The following is an 18,506-nucleotide window of genomic DNA, read 5'->3' as shown; positions in this document are numbered from 1 at the left end:
AGACAGAATGTTTTACAGTAAGTTTACCTGAAGTAAACTGATTGTTTCATTTACAACTAATTAGGGCCTAGGCAGTTTCTAAATTTAAAGGTAACTGTAAAGTAAACAAACAAAAAAACTATTAGAGTGAAATACATGTTTTCTGTCTAGTAGAAAATACTATCCCCCAAAGGTTCAGTCTAAATCCCTATAGGCTATTAACCAATTTTATATTTTAGCAATTTTATTTCAGCATTCCTTATTAGATTGACTACATAAAGCCCAATTTCTCATTGAACCAGTTTTCACAAGTTTAAAACAACTTTCTGATGTTACTATTTGTATGTGAATTGTTTTATAACAGCTTAAAAGTTACAAGTTAACATAAGACTGCACAAAGACTGAGTAGTTAACTTAGCAGGAAGAAAGAATGGTTAAAGCAGGCTTTATAAATGAGGTTGTAAGGTTTTTAGACATGCTGCTGCTGCTGCTAAGTCGCTTTAGTCATGCTAGGCGGCATGTTTTTTAACTGAAAAGCAAAAATTTTTAAATTGAGAGAGATCACAAAAAAATTAAGGTCTAGTTCCTCATTAACAGCAACAACAACAAAATGACATGGAAAAATTTCCCAAGAGATAATGAGGAAAGCACTATGGAAACAAAGGCAGAAAAAAAATGACCTGTGGGATAGAAAGAATCAACGCAATATTCCATGGAAAAGATGAGCACCTAAATTCAACCAGTATTGACAAAGGGGGAAAGGGTAAAGAAGATGAGGAGGAGTCAGATTTGAGAAGACAAAGTTGAAAGATTTTTAAAGAACTGAATAACCAAATACAGAAGGGAGAACATATAGGATATTTTGGTTTAACTGACTATTTGGAAAAACCATTCTACACAGAACAACAAGTAGGTAGGGCTTTGAGATTAAGAAAATTGGCTGAAGCCTAAAAAGGCATTCATTCTTCACCATGTGAAAGCCCCTCCTCCCTCTGCAAATCCCCACTCTGAACCTCCTCAAATAGCTATGGTTTTTCCAGTAGTCTTGTATGGATGTGAGAGCTGGACTATAAAGAAAGCTGAGTGCTTTTGAACTGTGGTGTTGGAGAAGACTCTTTAGAGTCCCTTGGACTGCAAGAAGATCCAACCAGTCAATCCTAAAGGAAATCAGTCCTGAATATTCACTGGAAGGACTGATGCTGAAGCTGAAACTCCAATACTTTGGCCACCTGATGTGAAGAACAGACTCACTGGAAAAGACCCTGATGCTGGGAAAGATTGAAGGTAGGAGGAGAAGGGGACGACAGAGGATGAGAGGGTTGGATGTCATCAGTGACGCGATGGACATGAGTTTGAGTAGGCTCCGGGAGTTGGTAATGGACAGGGAAGCCTGGCGTGCTACAGTTCATGGGGTTGCAAAGAGTCAGACACGACTGAGCGACGGAACTGAACTGAGTAGCCCATAGGCTTCCCTGGAAGCTCAGCTGGTAAAGAATCCACCTGCAATGCAAGAGACCCCAGTTTGATTCCTGGGTTGGGAAGATGCCCTGGAGAAGGGATAGGCTACCCACTCCAGTATTCTTGGGCTTCCCTGGTGGCTCAAACAGTAGAGAATCTGCCTGTTAAAATGGGAGACCTGGGTTCGATCCCTGGGTTGGGAAGATCCCCTGGAGGAGGGCATGGCAGCCAACTCCAATATCCTTGCCTAGAGAATCCCTATGGACAGAGGTGCCTGGCAGGCTACAGTCCATGGCCTTGCAAAGAGTTGGGACATGACTGAACAACTAAGCACAGCACAGTAGCCCATATTCTCACTGCTGTTCCATCTCACCCCCCAACATTTCCCAGTGCGTATCTTGGCTTGCACACAGGCAACCTTCTAAAACTGCAGGAACACCAGACCTTATCAGTCAGTCAGTTCAGTCACTCAGTCATGTTGGACTCTGCAACCCCATGTACTGCAGCACACCTGGCTTTCCTGTCAGGGATATTTAATGTGTATGTATCTCTTACCCTTATCTAGGTAATTTCCATTTAAACAGTTCATTTAACAGATAGTCCCCAGAGAGTTATTTGTTTACCAATCAATAATTCTAATTGCTCTGAAGATAAAGACAAGATTTCAAAAGAAAGTTACATACATTGCTAAACTGACACTTTTTATCATATTTAAATTTCTCAAATCTAGGAGCCCACTTTAATTAGATCCCTGTTTAATTCTATTTAAATTCTATTGCAATTCTATTGCCCTGGAGAAAGAACAAGCTTGACATCTAGCCCAAATGAGGAAAAAAAGATTCCCTACTGGCCATAACTCCAAGAGTCTGGAGAAGCAAAAATCACAGCCCTATTAAAGAACCCTCTTAATTCAGATGTTTTCAAAAATTTGCATGCACTAAAATTTTAGAAAGTATATGTCTAAGCCCCATTCTAGACACACTGACTCTGAAAGCCTCTATCAACTACAAACTGGCACTTGCCAAGAGCGTCCACCAGCAACTGAACAACAACGGAGTTTGCCATCTGCCTTTGTGGAGACTGAACCCTGTGCTGTCGTAGCTGTTTAACATTAAACACCCTCTGAGGCCATTCAGGATGGAGTGAAGCACTCTGTGCTCCAGGGAATCTGGTGGAATAGGTCTTTAGATAGTAAAGTAAGGGCTTGATTGCACTGAACTCCCCTTCACCAAAGCCTTACATATCAACCTTCCCCGACTATCTCTTTGGAGCAGTCTCTCAAAGCTATCTGAGGTGCTCTCAGGTTGCAGTCCTCATTTTGTCTCAAGTAAAATTTCACTCACAACTCTCAAGTTGTGCATCTTTTTTCACAGACACCGCCATTGCATTTGAACCTCCTCATTACAGAGTTATCTGCTTAAAACGGTATTTTGTCATTCCTTAAAAATGTTAAGATTTTCATAGTCTTAAAGATAATGCTCACAGGCCTTAAATATCAAGTGTTTTGTTTCTAGCATTTCATTCACTCTTCATTTCTTCTTTTTTCCCTTAACCTTTTCAAGTAACCTAAAAAACTTAGCTTTCTCTTAACTCAGGCACACTGCATATTCTGATCTCAGTTCCTCACCCCCTAACTTCTACCTAAACTCTGGTGCCCACTCTTCTATCTCAGCTAAGGCATCGCTTTGTGAACCATTTCCTGACCCCATTCCCTGTTCCACTTCGAGGGGCTTACTAATAATAACTTAAAGCTATAAAGCTAAGGATATACTTTATGAAGATGATAAACCTGAAGCCCTTTTCCAGACTCAAGTGAAAGTGAAGTCGCTCAGTCGTGTCTGACTTTTTGCAACCCCATAGCCTACCAGGCTCCTCCATCCATGGGATTTTCCAGGTAAGAGTACTGGAGTGGGTTGCCATTTCCTTCTCCAGGGGAATCTTCCCAATCCAGGGATCAAACCCAGGTCTCCTGCATTGTAGGCAGATGCTTTTACCATCTAAGCCACCAGGGAAGTTCCAGGCTCAGGCTTCCTTTTATTCCTCAGGGTAGTTTCTTATCCCAATCTCCAGCTACAGATTTTCCCAGTGCTTTCTGGATGACTGTTTGTAGGTTTCTCAGCATCTACAAGACTAAGATCATCTTCCTGCTGCTCTTCCTGTTTCTATCTCAGAGAAGAGCATTAACCAAAAATAATATGGTTATAAGCAAAACCCACCAAACATCATGTCAAAAATCCTAGATTTAAGGATAACTACACTTGAAATGGGCTTCCCAAGTGGGTCAGATGGTAAAGAAGCCACCTGCAATGAGGGAGACCTGAGTTCGATTCCTGGGTTGGGAAGATCCCCTGAAGGAGGGCATGGCAACCCACTCCAGTATTCTTGCCTGGAGAATCCCCATGGACAGAGGAACCTGGCGGGCTACAGTCCACGGGGTCGCAGAGTCGGACACAACTGAGCTTCTAAGCACAGCACATTTGAAACAACTAAAACTTTGCCTTGACCCAAGTCTAAATCCTTATGCACTTCCTAATCCAACTTTATCATTTCTCATTTCAATTACAGTGACAATTCTCTAACAGATCTCTGCTTACAGTTTCAAATTCCTCTGTGGTTACTCCTTCCCAAGGCTGCCCCTACTATGTTTATCCTACAACATAAATCTGATCACTTAATCAGTCAATCACTTAAAATTGGGTCTCCACTGCCTTCAAGGCAAAAGTCTCCAAACTCCTTTATAATAAGATCCTCCAGAACAAATTACTGAAAGTGACTTTCACTTCATAAGAAATCCTATGGAACATTTCTTCACAGCATGAAAGATTTGTAGAACTCTATGGAAGAGAATTTGGCACTAAGCATTACAAATATGTGGTTTCAATATAGAATATAGCACATACTAGGCATATTAGGATGTACATTTATTACACGAATTCTCACATCTCCTTTATGAAGCTTCTTAAGGTAGAAGGATTATACTACACTAGTATAATCACACTCTCCAGCAGACGGGCCTATAGTTGGTACCATTTTAAATTCATTCCTTTATTCATCTGCTCATTCAATATTTATTCAGTTCTTAGCACACACGAGATACTGAAAATATATTAATGTATAAAGCAAATAAGAGTCTTGCCTTCCTGGAGCTTAAATTCTATCAGTAAAACTATCTGAGCCTGTGCTCCAGGAAAGCAAGGAAGGTTGAGAAATGTTCCCATCCTGTTTTGTGTTCTGACAAACAGCTAACTTGCAAAGGACCAACCTGCCCTCAAAAAACCCCAGGTTAGACTTCCATCCATCCTGAGCCCCTTACTTCACTTGCCTCCATAAAATTCCCTGGTTTTATGAGATACTCCTCATTAATGAACTTTCTGGCTACTGCAACAGTCTGAATTAAACTCATCTCAATTTTCCTATGCATTTCATCTTTCACACCGGAGTCATCCAATAAACAACATAAACTGACAGGATACGCAGTGTGTTTGATGGTGTATCTCCTACTACAGAGAAAGCATGGGAAAAGAAAACAGAAATGCTCGGATGGAGAGGCTTAATTTCAGAAAGGATAATCAGGAAAGCTTCCTTGAGAAGATATATTTGCGCCAAGATTTCAATGAGTGAGTGAATCGCTGTGCAGTTAACTGGGGGAAGAGTGTTTCAGACAAAATGAACAGTAGGTACAAGGTTGGAACCAAGCCCATATCTCTAAGAAACAGCAAGGAGGCCTGTGCGATTCGAGAGGAGTGGCCAAGCAGGAAAGTGGCAAGAGATGAGGACAGAGAGGTAAGGAGTGGGAGATGAATGATGCATGACCTTACAAATCCTAAGACTTTTCACTTAAACCTGAGTGAAATTAAAAGTCACAGGAGAATTTTGAGGAGAGGAATAGGAAGATCACCCTGGCTGCTCTATGAGGACAGCACTGGGAGGGAGCAAAGGCAGAAGCAGGAAGACCATCTGCAAAGCAACAACAGTAATCCAGGTGAGATGATGCTGGTTTGGACCAGACTGGTAGCAAAGACAGTGAGAAGTGGACAAATTATACACGTGTTTTGAAGGATTAGCCAACTGGGCTTCCTGATGTACTGAATATAAGGTATGAGGATGACTCCTGTCCTAAGTAAATACAAGAAAAAAATGGCCATTGAGACAGAAAGACTTTAAAAGCAGCAAGTGATGAAAAAAAAATTGGTAAATTGGTTGGGAACATACTAATTTGAGACAACTATTATCATATCCAAGTTGAAACATCAAGTATGCAGCTGGGGACTGAATCCAAGGAGAGATATAGACTAAACACATAATTTTAAAACAACTTGAGGTGGCAGCTGTCAAAACTAATAACAGCAACAATATTAATTTCACCTAATAAAGTACAACTGGAGTGAATATTACCTGATATGATGGTGCCCCTCATCATTCTTGAGTAGCTACATTTTACTATGAACAAGGTACCATTTCCATTTCTGTATCTTCTAGAATTAGATACTATGGAGAAGAATGGGGGCATTATTCTCCCACACGTCTACAATTCCAATGTAAACCAACCAATGGGCTGTGAGCAAAGGTCCCAAAAATGCTGCTGCACTGTAAATGTGATCAAAGATGAGACACTTAATCTAGACAGCTTTCAGGAACCTATTTCTATCCTGCTTTTCAAAGGTTCTGGAACTTTCACCTTCCCAAAAGGATATGAAAATGCCTGCTTGAAACCAGACCTTGTTGGATAAAGGAAAGAGGACCCAAGATCCCAACTAATAAAAACCTTTTAAACATTCTTTTTGTCCAATAACAACCCTACAGAAATAAACAAGATACAGAAATAAACAAGACAGATACAGTAAGTCAGCTGGTGGAAAGTACTGTGGAGAAAAAGTAAATGGGGGTAAACAATGCAGAGAGTAGGGGGTAGGGAGGGATCAGAACTTTAAATAAGGCTGTTAGAGAAGGTCTTTCACCAACATACAAAGGTACCTATTTCTCCACAACCTCACCAAAAGGTAACAACCATCTTTAACTTCTGATCATGTCATGAGCAAAAAAATAAAACTGGGTCATTAATTAGTTCATTTGCTACTTTTTTTCTTAGAATGCTTCAATTAAAAAAAGTATCTTCAGGGCTTTCTTGGTGGCACAGTGGTGAAGAATCTGCCTGCTAATGCAGGGGACACAGATTTGATCCCTGGCTCAGGAAGATCCCACATGCTGAGGAGCAACTCAGCCCATGCACCACCGCCTCTAGAGCCTGGGAGCCACAACTACTGAAGCCCACGAGCCCATGCTCAGCAACAAGAGAAGCCACTACAAGGAGAAGCCCACACACCCCAACTATAGTGTAGCCTCTGCTTGCAGCAACTAGACAAAAGTCCACGCAAAAACCAAGACCCAGCACAGCCAAAAATAAATAAATAAGTAATAGCTTCTATCACAAATACGTTTTTAAATTTTAGGTAGTAAAATGTTGAGAATGGAGAATAGGGTCTCTGTTTATAACTTATATTTTACACCTTGGTTTAGAAAGTCTTTCTCACTCTCAAAATTGTAAATTATTTCCTGTATTTCTAATATTTTATCAGATTTTAGCATCTGTTTAGTGGAGAAATAACTCCAGAAAGAATGAAGGGATGGAGCCAAAGCAAAAACAATACCCAGTTGTGGATGTGACTGGTGATAGAAGCAAGGTCCAATGCTGTAAAGAGCAATATTGCATAGGAACCTGGAATGTTAGGTCCATGAATCAAGGCAAATTAGAAGTGGTCAAACAGGAGATGGCAAGAGTGAATGTTGACATCCTAGGAATTAGCAAACTAAAATGAACTGGAATGGGCGAATTTAACTCAGATGACCATTATATCTACTACTGCGGGCAGGAATCCCTCAGAAGAAATGGAGTGGCCATCATGGTCAACAAGAGAGTCCGAAATGCAGTACGTGAATGCAATCTCAAAAATGACAGAATGATCTCTGTTTGTTTCCAAGGCAAACCATTCAATATCACAGTAATCCAAGTCTATGCCCCAACCAGTAACGCTGAAGAAGCTGAAGTTAAACGGTTCTGTGAAGACCTACAAGACCTTTTAGAACTAACACCCAAAAAAGATGTCCTTTTCATTATAGGGGACTGGAATGCAAAAGTAGGAAGTCAAGAAACACCTGGAGTAACAGGCAAATTTGGCCTTGGAATACGGAATGAAGCAGGGCAAAGGCTAATAGAGTTTTGCCAAGAGAACGCACTGCTCATAGAAAACACCCTCTTCCAATAACACAGGAGAAGACTCTACACATGACATCACCAGATGGTCAATACCGAAATCAGATTGATTATATTCTTTGCAGCCAAAGATGGAGAAGATCTATACAGTTAGCAAAAACAAGACCGGGAGCTGACTGTGGCTCAGATCCTGAACTCCTTATTGCCAAATTCAGACGTAAATTGAAGAAAGTAGGGAAAACCACTAGACCATTCGGGTATGACCTAAATCAAATCCCTTATGATTATACAGTGGAAGTAACAAATAGATTTAAGGGACTAGTTCTCATAGATAGAGTGCCTGATGAACTATGGACGGAGGTTCGTGACATTGTACAGGAGGCAGGGATGAAGACCATCCCCATGGAAAAGAAATGCAAAAAAGCAAAATGGCTGTCTGGGGAGGCCTTACAAATAGCTGTGAAAAGAAGAGAAGCGAAAAGCAAAGGACAAAAGGAAAGATATAAGCATCTGAATGCAGAGTTCCAAAGAATAGCAAGAAGAGATAAGAAAGCCTTCTCAGCGATCAATGCAAAGAAATAGAGGAAAACAACAGAATGGGAAAGACTAGAGATCTCTTCAAGAAAATTAGAGATACCAAGGGAACATTTCATGCAAAGATGGGCATAATAAAGGACAGAAATGGTATGGACCTAACAGAAGCAGATGATATTAAGAAGAGGTGGCAAGAATACACAGAAGAACTGTACAAAAAAGATCTTCATGACCAAGATAATCACAATGGTGGGATCACTCACCTAGAGCCAGACATCCTGGAATGTGAAGTCAAGTGGGCCTTAGAAAGCATCACTACGAACAAAGCTAGTGGAGGTGATGGAACTCCACTTGAGCCATTTCAAATCCTCAAAGATGATGCTGTGAAAGTGCTACACTAAATATGTGAGCAAATTTGGAAAACTCAGCAGTGGCCACAGGACTGGAAAAGATCAGTTTTCATTCCAATCCCAAAGAAAGGCAATGCCAAAGAATGCTCAAACTACCGCACAATTGCACTCATCTCACACGCTAGTAAAGTAATGCTCAAAATTCTCCAAGCCAGGCTTCAGCAATACATGAACTGTGAACTTCCATATGTTCAAGCTGGTTTTAGAAAAGGCAGAGGAACCAAAGATCAAATTACCAACATCCACCGGATCATGGAAAAAGCGAGTTCCAGAAAAACATCTATTTCTGCTTTACTGACTATGCCAAAGCCTTTGACTGTGTGGATCACAATCAACTGTGGAAAATTCTGAAAGAGATGGGAATACCAGACCACCTGACCTGCCTCTTGAGAAATCTGTATGCAGGTCAGGAAGCAACAGTTAGAAGTGGACATGGAACAACAGACTGGTTCCAAATAGGGAAAGGAGTACGTCAAGGCTGTATATTGTCACCCTGCTTATTTAACTTATATGCAGAATACATCATGAGAAACGCTGGGCTGGAAGAAGCACAAGCTGGAATCAAGACTGCCGGGAGAAATATCAATAACCTCAGATATGCAGACGACACCACCCTTATGGCAGAAAGTGAAGAGGAACTAAAAAGCCTCTTGATGAAAGTGAAAGTGGAGAGTGAAAAAGTTGACTTAAAGCTCAACATTCAGAAAACGAAGATCATGGAATCCGGTCCCACCACTTCATGGGAAATAGATGGGGAAACAGTGGAAACAGTGTCAGACTTTATTTTTCTGGGCTCCAAAAGCACTGCAGATGGTGACTGCAGCCATGAAAGTAAAAGATGCTTACTCCTTGGAAGGAAAGTTATGACCAACCTAGATAGCATATTCAAAAGCAGGGACATTACTTTGCCAACAAAGGTCCGTCTAGTCAAGGCTAAGGTTTTTCCAGTGGTCATGTAAGGATGTGAGAGTTGGACTGTGAAGAAAGCTGAGTGCCGAAGAACTGATGCTTTTGAACTGTGGTGTTGTAGAAGACTTGAGAGTCCCTTGGACTGCAAGGAGATCCAACCAGTCCATTCTAAAGGAGATCAGCCCTGGGTGTTCTTTGGAAGGAATGATGCTAAAGCTGAAACTACAGTACTTTGGCCACCTCATGCGAAGAGCTGACTCATTGGAAAAGACTCTGATGCTGGGAGGGATTGGGGTCAGGAGGAAAAGGGACGACAGAGGATGAAATGGCTGGATGGCATCACCGACTCGATGGACATGATTCTGAGTGAACTCCAGAAGTTGGTGATGGACAAGGAGGCCTGTCGTGCTGAGATTCATGGGGTTGCAGAGTCGGACACAACTGAGCAACTGAACTGAACTGAACTGAGCGTCTACATTTAGCTATTTAAACTATGAATATGGATTTTTTCCCTTTTAGTGTGAGTTTAGAAATAATCTCAACTATTAAATAGTCCGTAATTCTATGATTTAAAATGCCATTCTTTGTCACATGCAGTCCCATACATTTATGAGTCAGTTACAGGTCTGTTCTCATGATCTATATTTCAGCACCAAAACAATGCTGTTTAAATGACTATGGTATTCTCATCACTTTCTACAGTGCCATTTTTCAACTGTTTCCTTGCTCCTTCCCTAAACACACACAACCACCCTAAAACACTTAAATATAGGCAATGTTGAAATTGACTGCGGGTTACATATAATACTTATCCCAAGTGCTAAGATTTTTTTTGTAACTTCCCTTGCAGAAACTCTCTCCATGACCTTGAGAATAAGACTTCTGTACTATAAATTCAAACTCCTTAGGGTGACATCCAAATGTTCCACTATCTGGCTCTAGCCATTACTGCAGTTGATGAGATCTCCCCCCAAGAACTATCTCATCTTATCAAAGGATCTACTTGCTACAAGTAGAGGAGGAACTGTAGCAATCCTCCACGTCTCCACCTACTCAAGTCATACTTCCTGAATGCCTTCCTTCTTCCTTTCTTCTATCTTTAAGGCTTAGTCCTCCTCCATGAAGTTTTCCTTCATGTTTCTGACACACTGATCTCTCCTTTCCCTGAATGTACAGCATTTATTTATTAGCATAACTTCTATACTTCTGAGCATAACTTGCCTAATGTCAGCTTCAATTACTTTTATCCATTAGTTACTTTACTATGCTATGCTATGCTATGCTATGCTAAGTCACTTCAGTCGTGTCCGACTCTGTGCGACCCCACAGACGGCAGCCCACCAGGCTCCCCCATCCCTGGGATTCTCCAGGCAAGAACACTGGAGTGGGTTGCCATTTCCTTCTCCAATGCATGAAAGTGAAAAGTGAAAGTCAAGTCGCTCAGTTGTGTCTGACTCTTAGCGACCCCATGGACTGCAGCCTACCAGGCTCCTCCATCCATGGGATTTTCCAAGCAAGAGTACTGGAGTGGGTTGCCATTGCCTTCTCCGGTTACTTTACTAATTAGTATTAAGTTCAAAGCTCTGACAAGAAGTTCTAATTTTATTTTTAATGTCTTTATAATAGCTCAAAAAATTTAACTGCTCTCTATTAGTCAGAAGTCATACAATACAAACATAATAATCTCTCATCTTTAATCACTTAAATACTCTATTTTATCTACAGAAAAAGACATACAAGCATGTTTACTCAGATCAGGAATTAAAGGATCAGAAATAGGAATGTAACTACAGGTCTAATTTCAAGTCCAGCTCCACCCTTAAGCTTGCCTCTGTTAAATGTAGCACAATTATGAACTTTTTTATTTCTATTTTCAAAAGTGTGGTAGCGTCACTAAAATCACTGAGCACCACAATTAAGGGGTTGAAACAGAAAAGCTTAAAAATTCCCAAGATTTTCAGTCTAAGAAAGCATCTAAAACTGTTACTGTCACTATGCTTTATGGTAATTTGGCACAAATTCACATTTTAAAAAGTATTGTGACAAATACCTCTGGAGGTAAATGGTAAGAACTGTATCTCTTTGGGGAATTAAGGAGTCTTCAATTCTGTTCATTGGAAAGGGGAGAGAACCTTTCACTCTGTTGCTTCTTTTTTTCCAAATAGTCTCATCTTAAGTGAAGGTGAAGTTTATATTTTTTCCCATCTACAACGTCAACCTTATTTCAGCCCCCAGACTCCGACAATAAATAAGCCTAACCTAGGAGTGCCTGGCCTTTGTGCTGTCACCCTAGCAAAGCTAATTCCAAAGCTTACTGGCTAGAATGGTCAAGTAAACTCTCTATTTGAAATAGACTGAGTTTTTGTATGGCATTTTAACTGTTATAGCAGATAAATCCTGCAGCATATTTTCACCATGTACAGGCCAAACTAAAGCTGCTTCCAAGCAGCAGCAAGAGAAGAAAGATCTCACAGGCAATCCTGCATATGAACTCAAGCACCGGCTGCCATTTTGGATACTCACAACAGCACAAAAGCTTTCTATGGTTTTTGTGAAAGGTAGAGGATGAAAGAGATGCAAAAGATAGGAGTCATTTTCACATAAAATGCCTCTGAATTTAAAAAGAAAGTAAATTTCACTGTTCTCCCTCTCCTGACTCCCGAAGGGGGGGAAATCAGGTTTGTTTTTTTTTTTTTTTTTGCCAAATTGCATCACTCAGAAATATAATCTCAATTAGACTTCATAAATGTGATGTTGCAAAAGGCTTTCAGATTGATGTCATTTCTCCAGTTTGCCGTGTGTAAGTTCAGCATTATTAATGTAAGGCTTCATAAAACCTTAAGACCGCCTGGCAAAAATACAGCCCAGAGATTTAAACATATAAGATAAAAACACAGGGAAAAAAAAAAAAAGACTCGAAACCGAAAAGTTTTAAAATCTTAAAGATAATCTTTTTCTAGGCTTTACACAAAACCTAGAAACTATATAGGAGAAGTTTTCCGTTGTACAAAAATCATAAACTTATTTTAAAAGTCATATAAGTAAGAATGAATACTAAGCATATTTGTAACATATATATAACAGAGTTTTTAAAACATTTAAAATACACCAATAAGTCAGTAAGAAAAAAGGTTTAAAACTGAACAGAAAATTTAACAAGGAACAAGAGTAAGCAATGTATGCTATGCTAAGTCACTTCAGTCGTGTCCGACTCTCTGCGACCCCATAGATTTTCCAGGCAAGAGTACTGGAGTGGGGTGCCATTGCCTTCTCCGAAGCAATGTATAGAAGCAATGTATAGAAGACACTAAAATAGCTTATAAGGAAAAATGTTCAACATTACTAGCAAAGATACACAAAGAGAAGCCAAATTACTTTAACACCTAAATGATGAACAAAGATTAAACAGGTTAATATGCTAAAGAAAAATAAACCCTACTGATACTAATTTATATGCTTTAAATGAGTTAAAATTTTAAAGAGTGTATTTCAAATCTAAAAAAAAAAAAATTACATGCAATATGTCTGCTAAATTTCAATAAGCTATTTATTACCTTCATAACCAGCAGGAAAAGGGACATCTTTTAAAATGAAAAAACCAGCCCAATACTAAGTAAATGATTAACTGAAACAAAATCTAATCATCTTCTGGAGGACCAGTCTTTTCAGGACAAGTTAAAGGACTTAAGGGAATCATATTAAAATACTTATATCTGAGGTATCAGAAGTTTATTGTGGAAAACTAATATTAGAGAAAAAAGAACATAACCCAGAGCTTTGAAGAGTCCACAGTGTAGTAACTATGGGATCAAGATGTGGATCCAATGGCTGTCCTTCCTCTTGTTTACATTCATCTTTTAAGTGGATGCAAAGATAACCACTCCATAGCAAACAGGCTTTCCTAGTTTTAATGGAGTGAATTTCATTTAAACACTGAAATCTGTTGCTAAAGACAGGCATCTGGAGATAAGTCTCCAATAGGAATAGTATTAAGAATTTCACTTTATCCACCCCAGAAATAGGCAGCAATACTGTTATAATACAGGTTAACTTTTTGATTTACAAAACAAATTCTGCAAGAAGTGAGCCAATATACAATTTCTTCACAAGTTTCCTTTTATGATGTAATATCCTTCAAATGGGGAAACAAAAGCAACTACTACTATATTTGAAGACAGAAGTATCCCCTTTTGCCTCCACCTTTGATAAAGAAGCTACACCTTTGATAAAAAGTTTGAAATAAAGTAGTAAACAACATGGATTCAAAATGCTGGAAGGAAATTACGATACTGATTAATATGGAAATATCCTTTCCACCAGGTTTTCTGACTCTGAGAAGAATCCTAACTTTCCAGAATTGTTACATCTTAATTTTGAAAAAGGCTAAAAGAACCAAGAGTAAATCTAAAAGCTTGACTAGCTCCATACTGCCCTCACTTGGACACTGTTAAGTCCCTGGTGACTCCTTTTCCCTTTTCAGAGATAAATAAGTAGAACTATATAGCTTGATGTTTTCTTCTACTCTCAATTAAAAAAAAGTTTTTACTTGTTAAAATGTATGTATTAATCATATATCTATTATTTTTTAACATACTTTCCACAAAAAAGATAATTTGTCATAATTTTTTTTTTTACAATTCTCTTCTACTTTTCTGTTGGGGAAAAAAAAGCCAGGAAGATTGAAAACAAAGGGATTATTTTTTGGCGCCATGCTAGCAGCAAGTAGGATCTTAGTTCCCGACCAGGGCTGGAACCCATGCCCCATTCAGTGGAAGTAAGGAATCTTAACCACTGGGCCACCAGAAAAGTCCCCAAAGAGATTTTATATATTTTTATTGTTTTCCATTTTTTTTAAGTATATAATAGACAATTAAGTATACCCCCACTGTTACTTTCACTTATATTTGTTCTCATAAAGTCCTCAGAATTGATTTATAAGTTTCTAAAAGACTTGAATGCTCTGTATGTCAACCAAACTTGATGTTAATCTCAACGGTCACATACAGACAGGGTTGATGTCCCCAGAAGGAGGTGTCCAAGCTCTAAACTATTCCTCTCCCTCAAAGATAAATGCTTACACACACGTCATGCATCTCTGGGAGGACCTGGGATTTGACATTCAATGTAGGCTTACTACTCATGAAATCAACTTACAGTACCATTTTAGAACATTAAAAACAGCATTCGCTTCCTACTGTTAAGTCACACTGATGATCTTCCTTATACTTTAGATGCGCAATTAAAATAATTCAAAACCAAAATTAAAGGCCCAACCATAAAATCACACTGCAATTTCAGGACCTTTAATGCAGCAAAGTGCAAAGTCACAGTCAGGAAAGGGGCCAGGTTTCCTTCGACCTAGTAAAAGCCAAAAAGCACTACCAAAAAGTCAAATGAAGATATCATTTGACTTTTTTCCATCAAACTTGTCAGCCAAAAGTGTGTATCACATTAAGTCATCACATTTCAAATGTATAACATGCTTTATGTAAATGTTACTTACGAAAGCCAATAATACTTTGCATTGGTAGATCACTCTGACACAAAGTAATATGATTTTTATACCAGATCTGATTTTCATGAATATGCCATGAAATGTGGCAATGGCTATTATTTATAACATAAAATTGGAAACTACAGATTCATAAACTGAATTACTGTCAACATCATTAAACATTCTGACTCCTAATCCAATTCTTTTTTCACATTTCATCATGCTGGCAACATGAACCAGAAGTAAGATTTTAGTAAAGTGCTTCATGGGCAAATACTGAAGAAAAATTAGATTCTGACTTCCTTGCTAATACTTCCTTCAGAAAGCCCTTACACAGGTTTCCATACATTAAACACCCTTTAAAAAAATCCTCTAAATCAAATCAGTTAGTTGCAGTCTTCCCATTATAGAGCTAAATTTCACTTTAGAACTGTTAAGATTTTTTTTCAAGTTCATCTGATACAATAAACATGACCTTTGAAACAAACTCATATTTTTTAACTGTTTTAAATTAATCAAGACTGCAGAATTGTCAGACAAATATGGTATGATATCACTTACATGTGGAATATAAAAAACATAACAAACTAGTGAATTTAACAGGAAAAGAAACAGACTTCCATATAGAGAACTAGTGAGGGGGGCAATACCGGGGTAAGGGAATGAGGTACAGACTAGTGGGTATAAGACAGACTCAAGGATGTGCTGTGCAACACGGAGAATACAGTCAGTATTTTGTAATAATAAATGGAAAGTAACCTTTAAAAACTACAAAAAAAATTTATTACAAAAAAGAAAAATTGCACAACTCCCAGAAAGAAGATTCTTGAAAATATAAGTTATTACTTACAATATGGCAACTTCCTCACTTTAACCACACATGAAAACAAAAACAATTCAGCCTCTACTAGTTCTACATTGTTAGATGAGTCTGCATTTTCTGTTTTAAAATACTCTGGGCTTAACAGGCCTTACACTGTGTCCATATTCTTTACATGTCAGAAACTACTACTTCTAAGATCTCAGTTCAAACTCACATAATTTTTTAAATATTAACCTGCATAAAAATACAATATTATAATCTAGAACCAGTTAGTAAATCAGACAAGTTAAGCAATTATGAATGTTTCTTATGCCATGTAAAGGAACTCAAATTTTTAACAAGGTATTGAACTAACACAGGGCACAAGACACACAAACCAATACAAAATACTGACAAGAAACTGAAATTTGGGGAAAGAAACAACGCTCCAAAGAAAAGAATCTAAGAAAACAAAGTATGACTTCTACAGTTCAAAAAAAGGGGGAAAAAAAAAAGCTGTAGAATGGATATTTTATTAAGAATAAATGAACACTTGGAATTGAGGTAAACCCCAATTTTTCAAGACTGATAACTGCAAAAATACACAGACTATTCTTCTCAAAGAACAATGCAGCCCTGTCTTTAGAACAGAAAACAAAGTGTGGCCCAAACATGCAACTTACCATCCATATCCAACATAATCATAATAGAAAATGAAACAAAAACATAATCCAAAATATCAGGCGTATCAAACACAGTGCTTAAAATGATTCAATGAAAACAAGCTTAACATCCCCTATTTTATAATAATGTTTAACTTCTTTATTTCCACTGGCAAATGATAAATGAAAAAATCTTGCTATATCCAGATCTTTTCAGATTAACATGCCCATGCTTTGTCACCTTGAGTTACAGGAATAATCAAGACTGCACTGCCTTAACTGAAGAAAACTAAGGAATTTTGTCTTTTGATTTTACTGTCCAAAATAAAAACAGATCAAGATAAGATGTACAAATGCTGAGAATGTGTCATATTTGTTTTGTTTTCCTTTCCAGTCCAACCAAAGCATTTCTTGTCATTTCTCCACAACTAACTGACATTTAAACTTGTTATTCATAGTTTGTGGATGCAGTAACAGGGGCTCTGCCTATGTTGTTTGTCGTTACTTCTTTTTAAAATTAATGTTTAAAGAGTTTACATAACTGGAATTGCTTTATCTGTATCCCTTTTTTAAATTAAATTTTGCCTATAGAAAATTTGGAAAATACTAGAAAATGTAAAAAAAAATTGTAGTTGCATCATCTAATCACTTTCATAACTATGACTCTGAGTCTTATTTCTAAAACACATATAACCACTTCTAGTTCTATAGTTTAGTAAACAAAATTAGAATTACACTACTTTCTAATCTATTTTCATTTAAAAACTAATATTTCCCACACGCTTAAATATTATTTGAGAGCGATTTTTAATGGATTCTTTTTTTATATATATTCATAGCAACTTTATTCGAATTCTTAGCCAATCCTTAGGTTGGGGTAAAGGATTAAAAATAATCCCCTCACTTTCTCCCTTCCCTTCCCCTTTATGACCATAGTGTAGAAAAGAATTGTAAACCATTCACACTAGTGTCCGAGATGTGATAAATAGCCCCCTGAGAAATGCGGGGCCTAATAAGATTCAAACTTGACACAAAGAAGTGATGCGCTAATAACGACGTTTCAAGTACTATTCAGTAGATGTGACCTTACTGGAGGCAAATTTCCTAAAATTTGCGGTACTAAAATAATTACCTAGTCTAGCTACAAGAAGGCTCCATTCTATTTCTTAATAAAGCTAGACTGAAGCAGCACCAATTTCACCCGCTCAAGAAAGTGCCTAATTGGCCGAGTTCGTCAAAATTGGCGCTCCCAATGGCAAAAAGTTGGACTCATGAACAAAATAAACAGGTAACGCGTACAAGACATGGTGTGGACTGACGCTACGGTGGGTGCTTATCGATTAGGAAGGGGACGGGGGGGGGGGGGAGGGGAAGGCAGGGAGATTTGATGATTATCAGACTGGCGCACAAGCAGAAATCTCAAATGCATTATTTAATCTTTCTGCTCCTGGCATCACAAGGCTCAAATGTCACCAAAAAAGACCGGCTGGCTGAAAACCCGGCGGGGTGACGCACACAACATCTTACCATATGGATTCTCATCAATCAGGACCGAGAAGAGCCTTAAGCCAGCCCAGTGGAGGAAGGCGGGTGCGTCCCCCGGACCAACGGCTCCCCTACAACCCCGGCGCTCCGCTCGCGTCTGCACGCAGGAAACCGAGGATACAGGACCACCGGACCGGACGCCTGGGGATCTGCTGCGCCGCGGGGACTGCGGCCCCGCGTTCTGAAGGGGCCACCCAGGCGGCAGCAAACGCCGAGAGCCTAAGGGTCAAGACTCCCCTCAGCTGAGACCCCACGAATACTTCCACCAGACGACTGACACAAGAACCGCGACAGTCGGCGCGGACTCCCCTCCCTGGGTTCAAACCCGCCCAGGACCTTACCTGAAGGGGCAGCGCCACCTCCGCCCGACGGCGCTGGCTGTCGCGGTGGCGGCGGTCACAACTCCGAGAGCAGTGACGCCTCTCATAAAAACAACCTGCTCACAGGCGTCCGCAGCCGGGAAGCGGCGGCCGGCGGGGCGCCGCGGCGCATGCCGGGACTC

At 39.2% G+C, this 18,506-nt stretch overlaps 1 protein-coding gene across 10 annotated transcripts in view; it reads right to left on the bottom strand.

Moving 5' to 3' along the window:
* The window catches only part of CCPG1 (cell cycle progression 1), a 42,066-nt gene extending 23,587 nt beyond the window's left edge, over positions 1–18,479 (bottom strand). For 4 of the 10 annotated variants that reach the window (XM_005211775.3, XM_005211782.3, XM_002690897.5 and 1 more), the window contains exon 1: positions 18,346–18,479. Coding sequence is in view for 5 of the 10 variants with exons in the window: in XM_024998017.2 (XP_024853785.1) it covers positions 17,987–18,001 (15 nt within the window). In the remaining 5 variants the exon portion in view is untranslated. Of the gene's footprint in view, positions 1–5,832; positions 5,924–17,986; positions 18,300–18,345 lie in introns of those variants that run through there. The other 6 variants (XM_024998017.2, XM_024998014.2, XM_024998016.2 and 3 more) reach the window with 6 other exon arrangements.
* Positions 18,480–18,506: the final 27 nt, after the last annotated feature.

This window comes from Bos taurus, chromosome 10, assembly GCF_002263795.3.
Source record: "Bos taurus isolate L1 Dominette 01449 registration number 42190680 breed Hereford chromosome 10, ARS-UCD2.0, whole genome shotgun sequence".
NCBI classification, from domain to species: Eukaryota; Metazoa; Chordata; class Mammalia; order Artiodactyla; family Bovidae; genus Bos; species Bos taurus.
The sequence above is the reverse complement of the archived record's forward strand: the minus strand, read 5'-3'. Positions and strand labels throughout refer to the sequence as shown.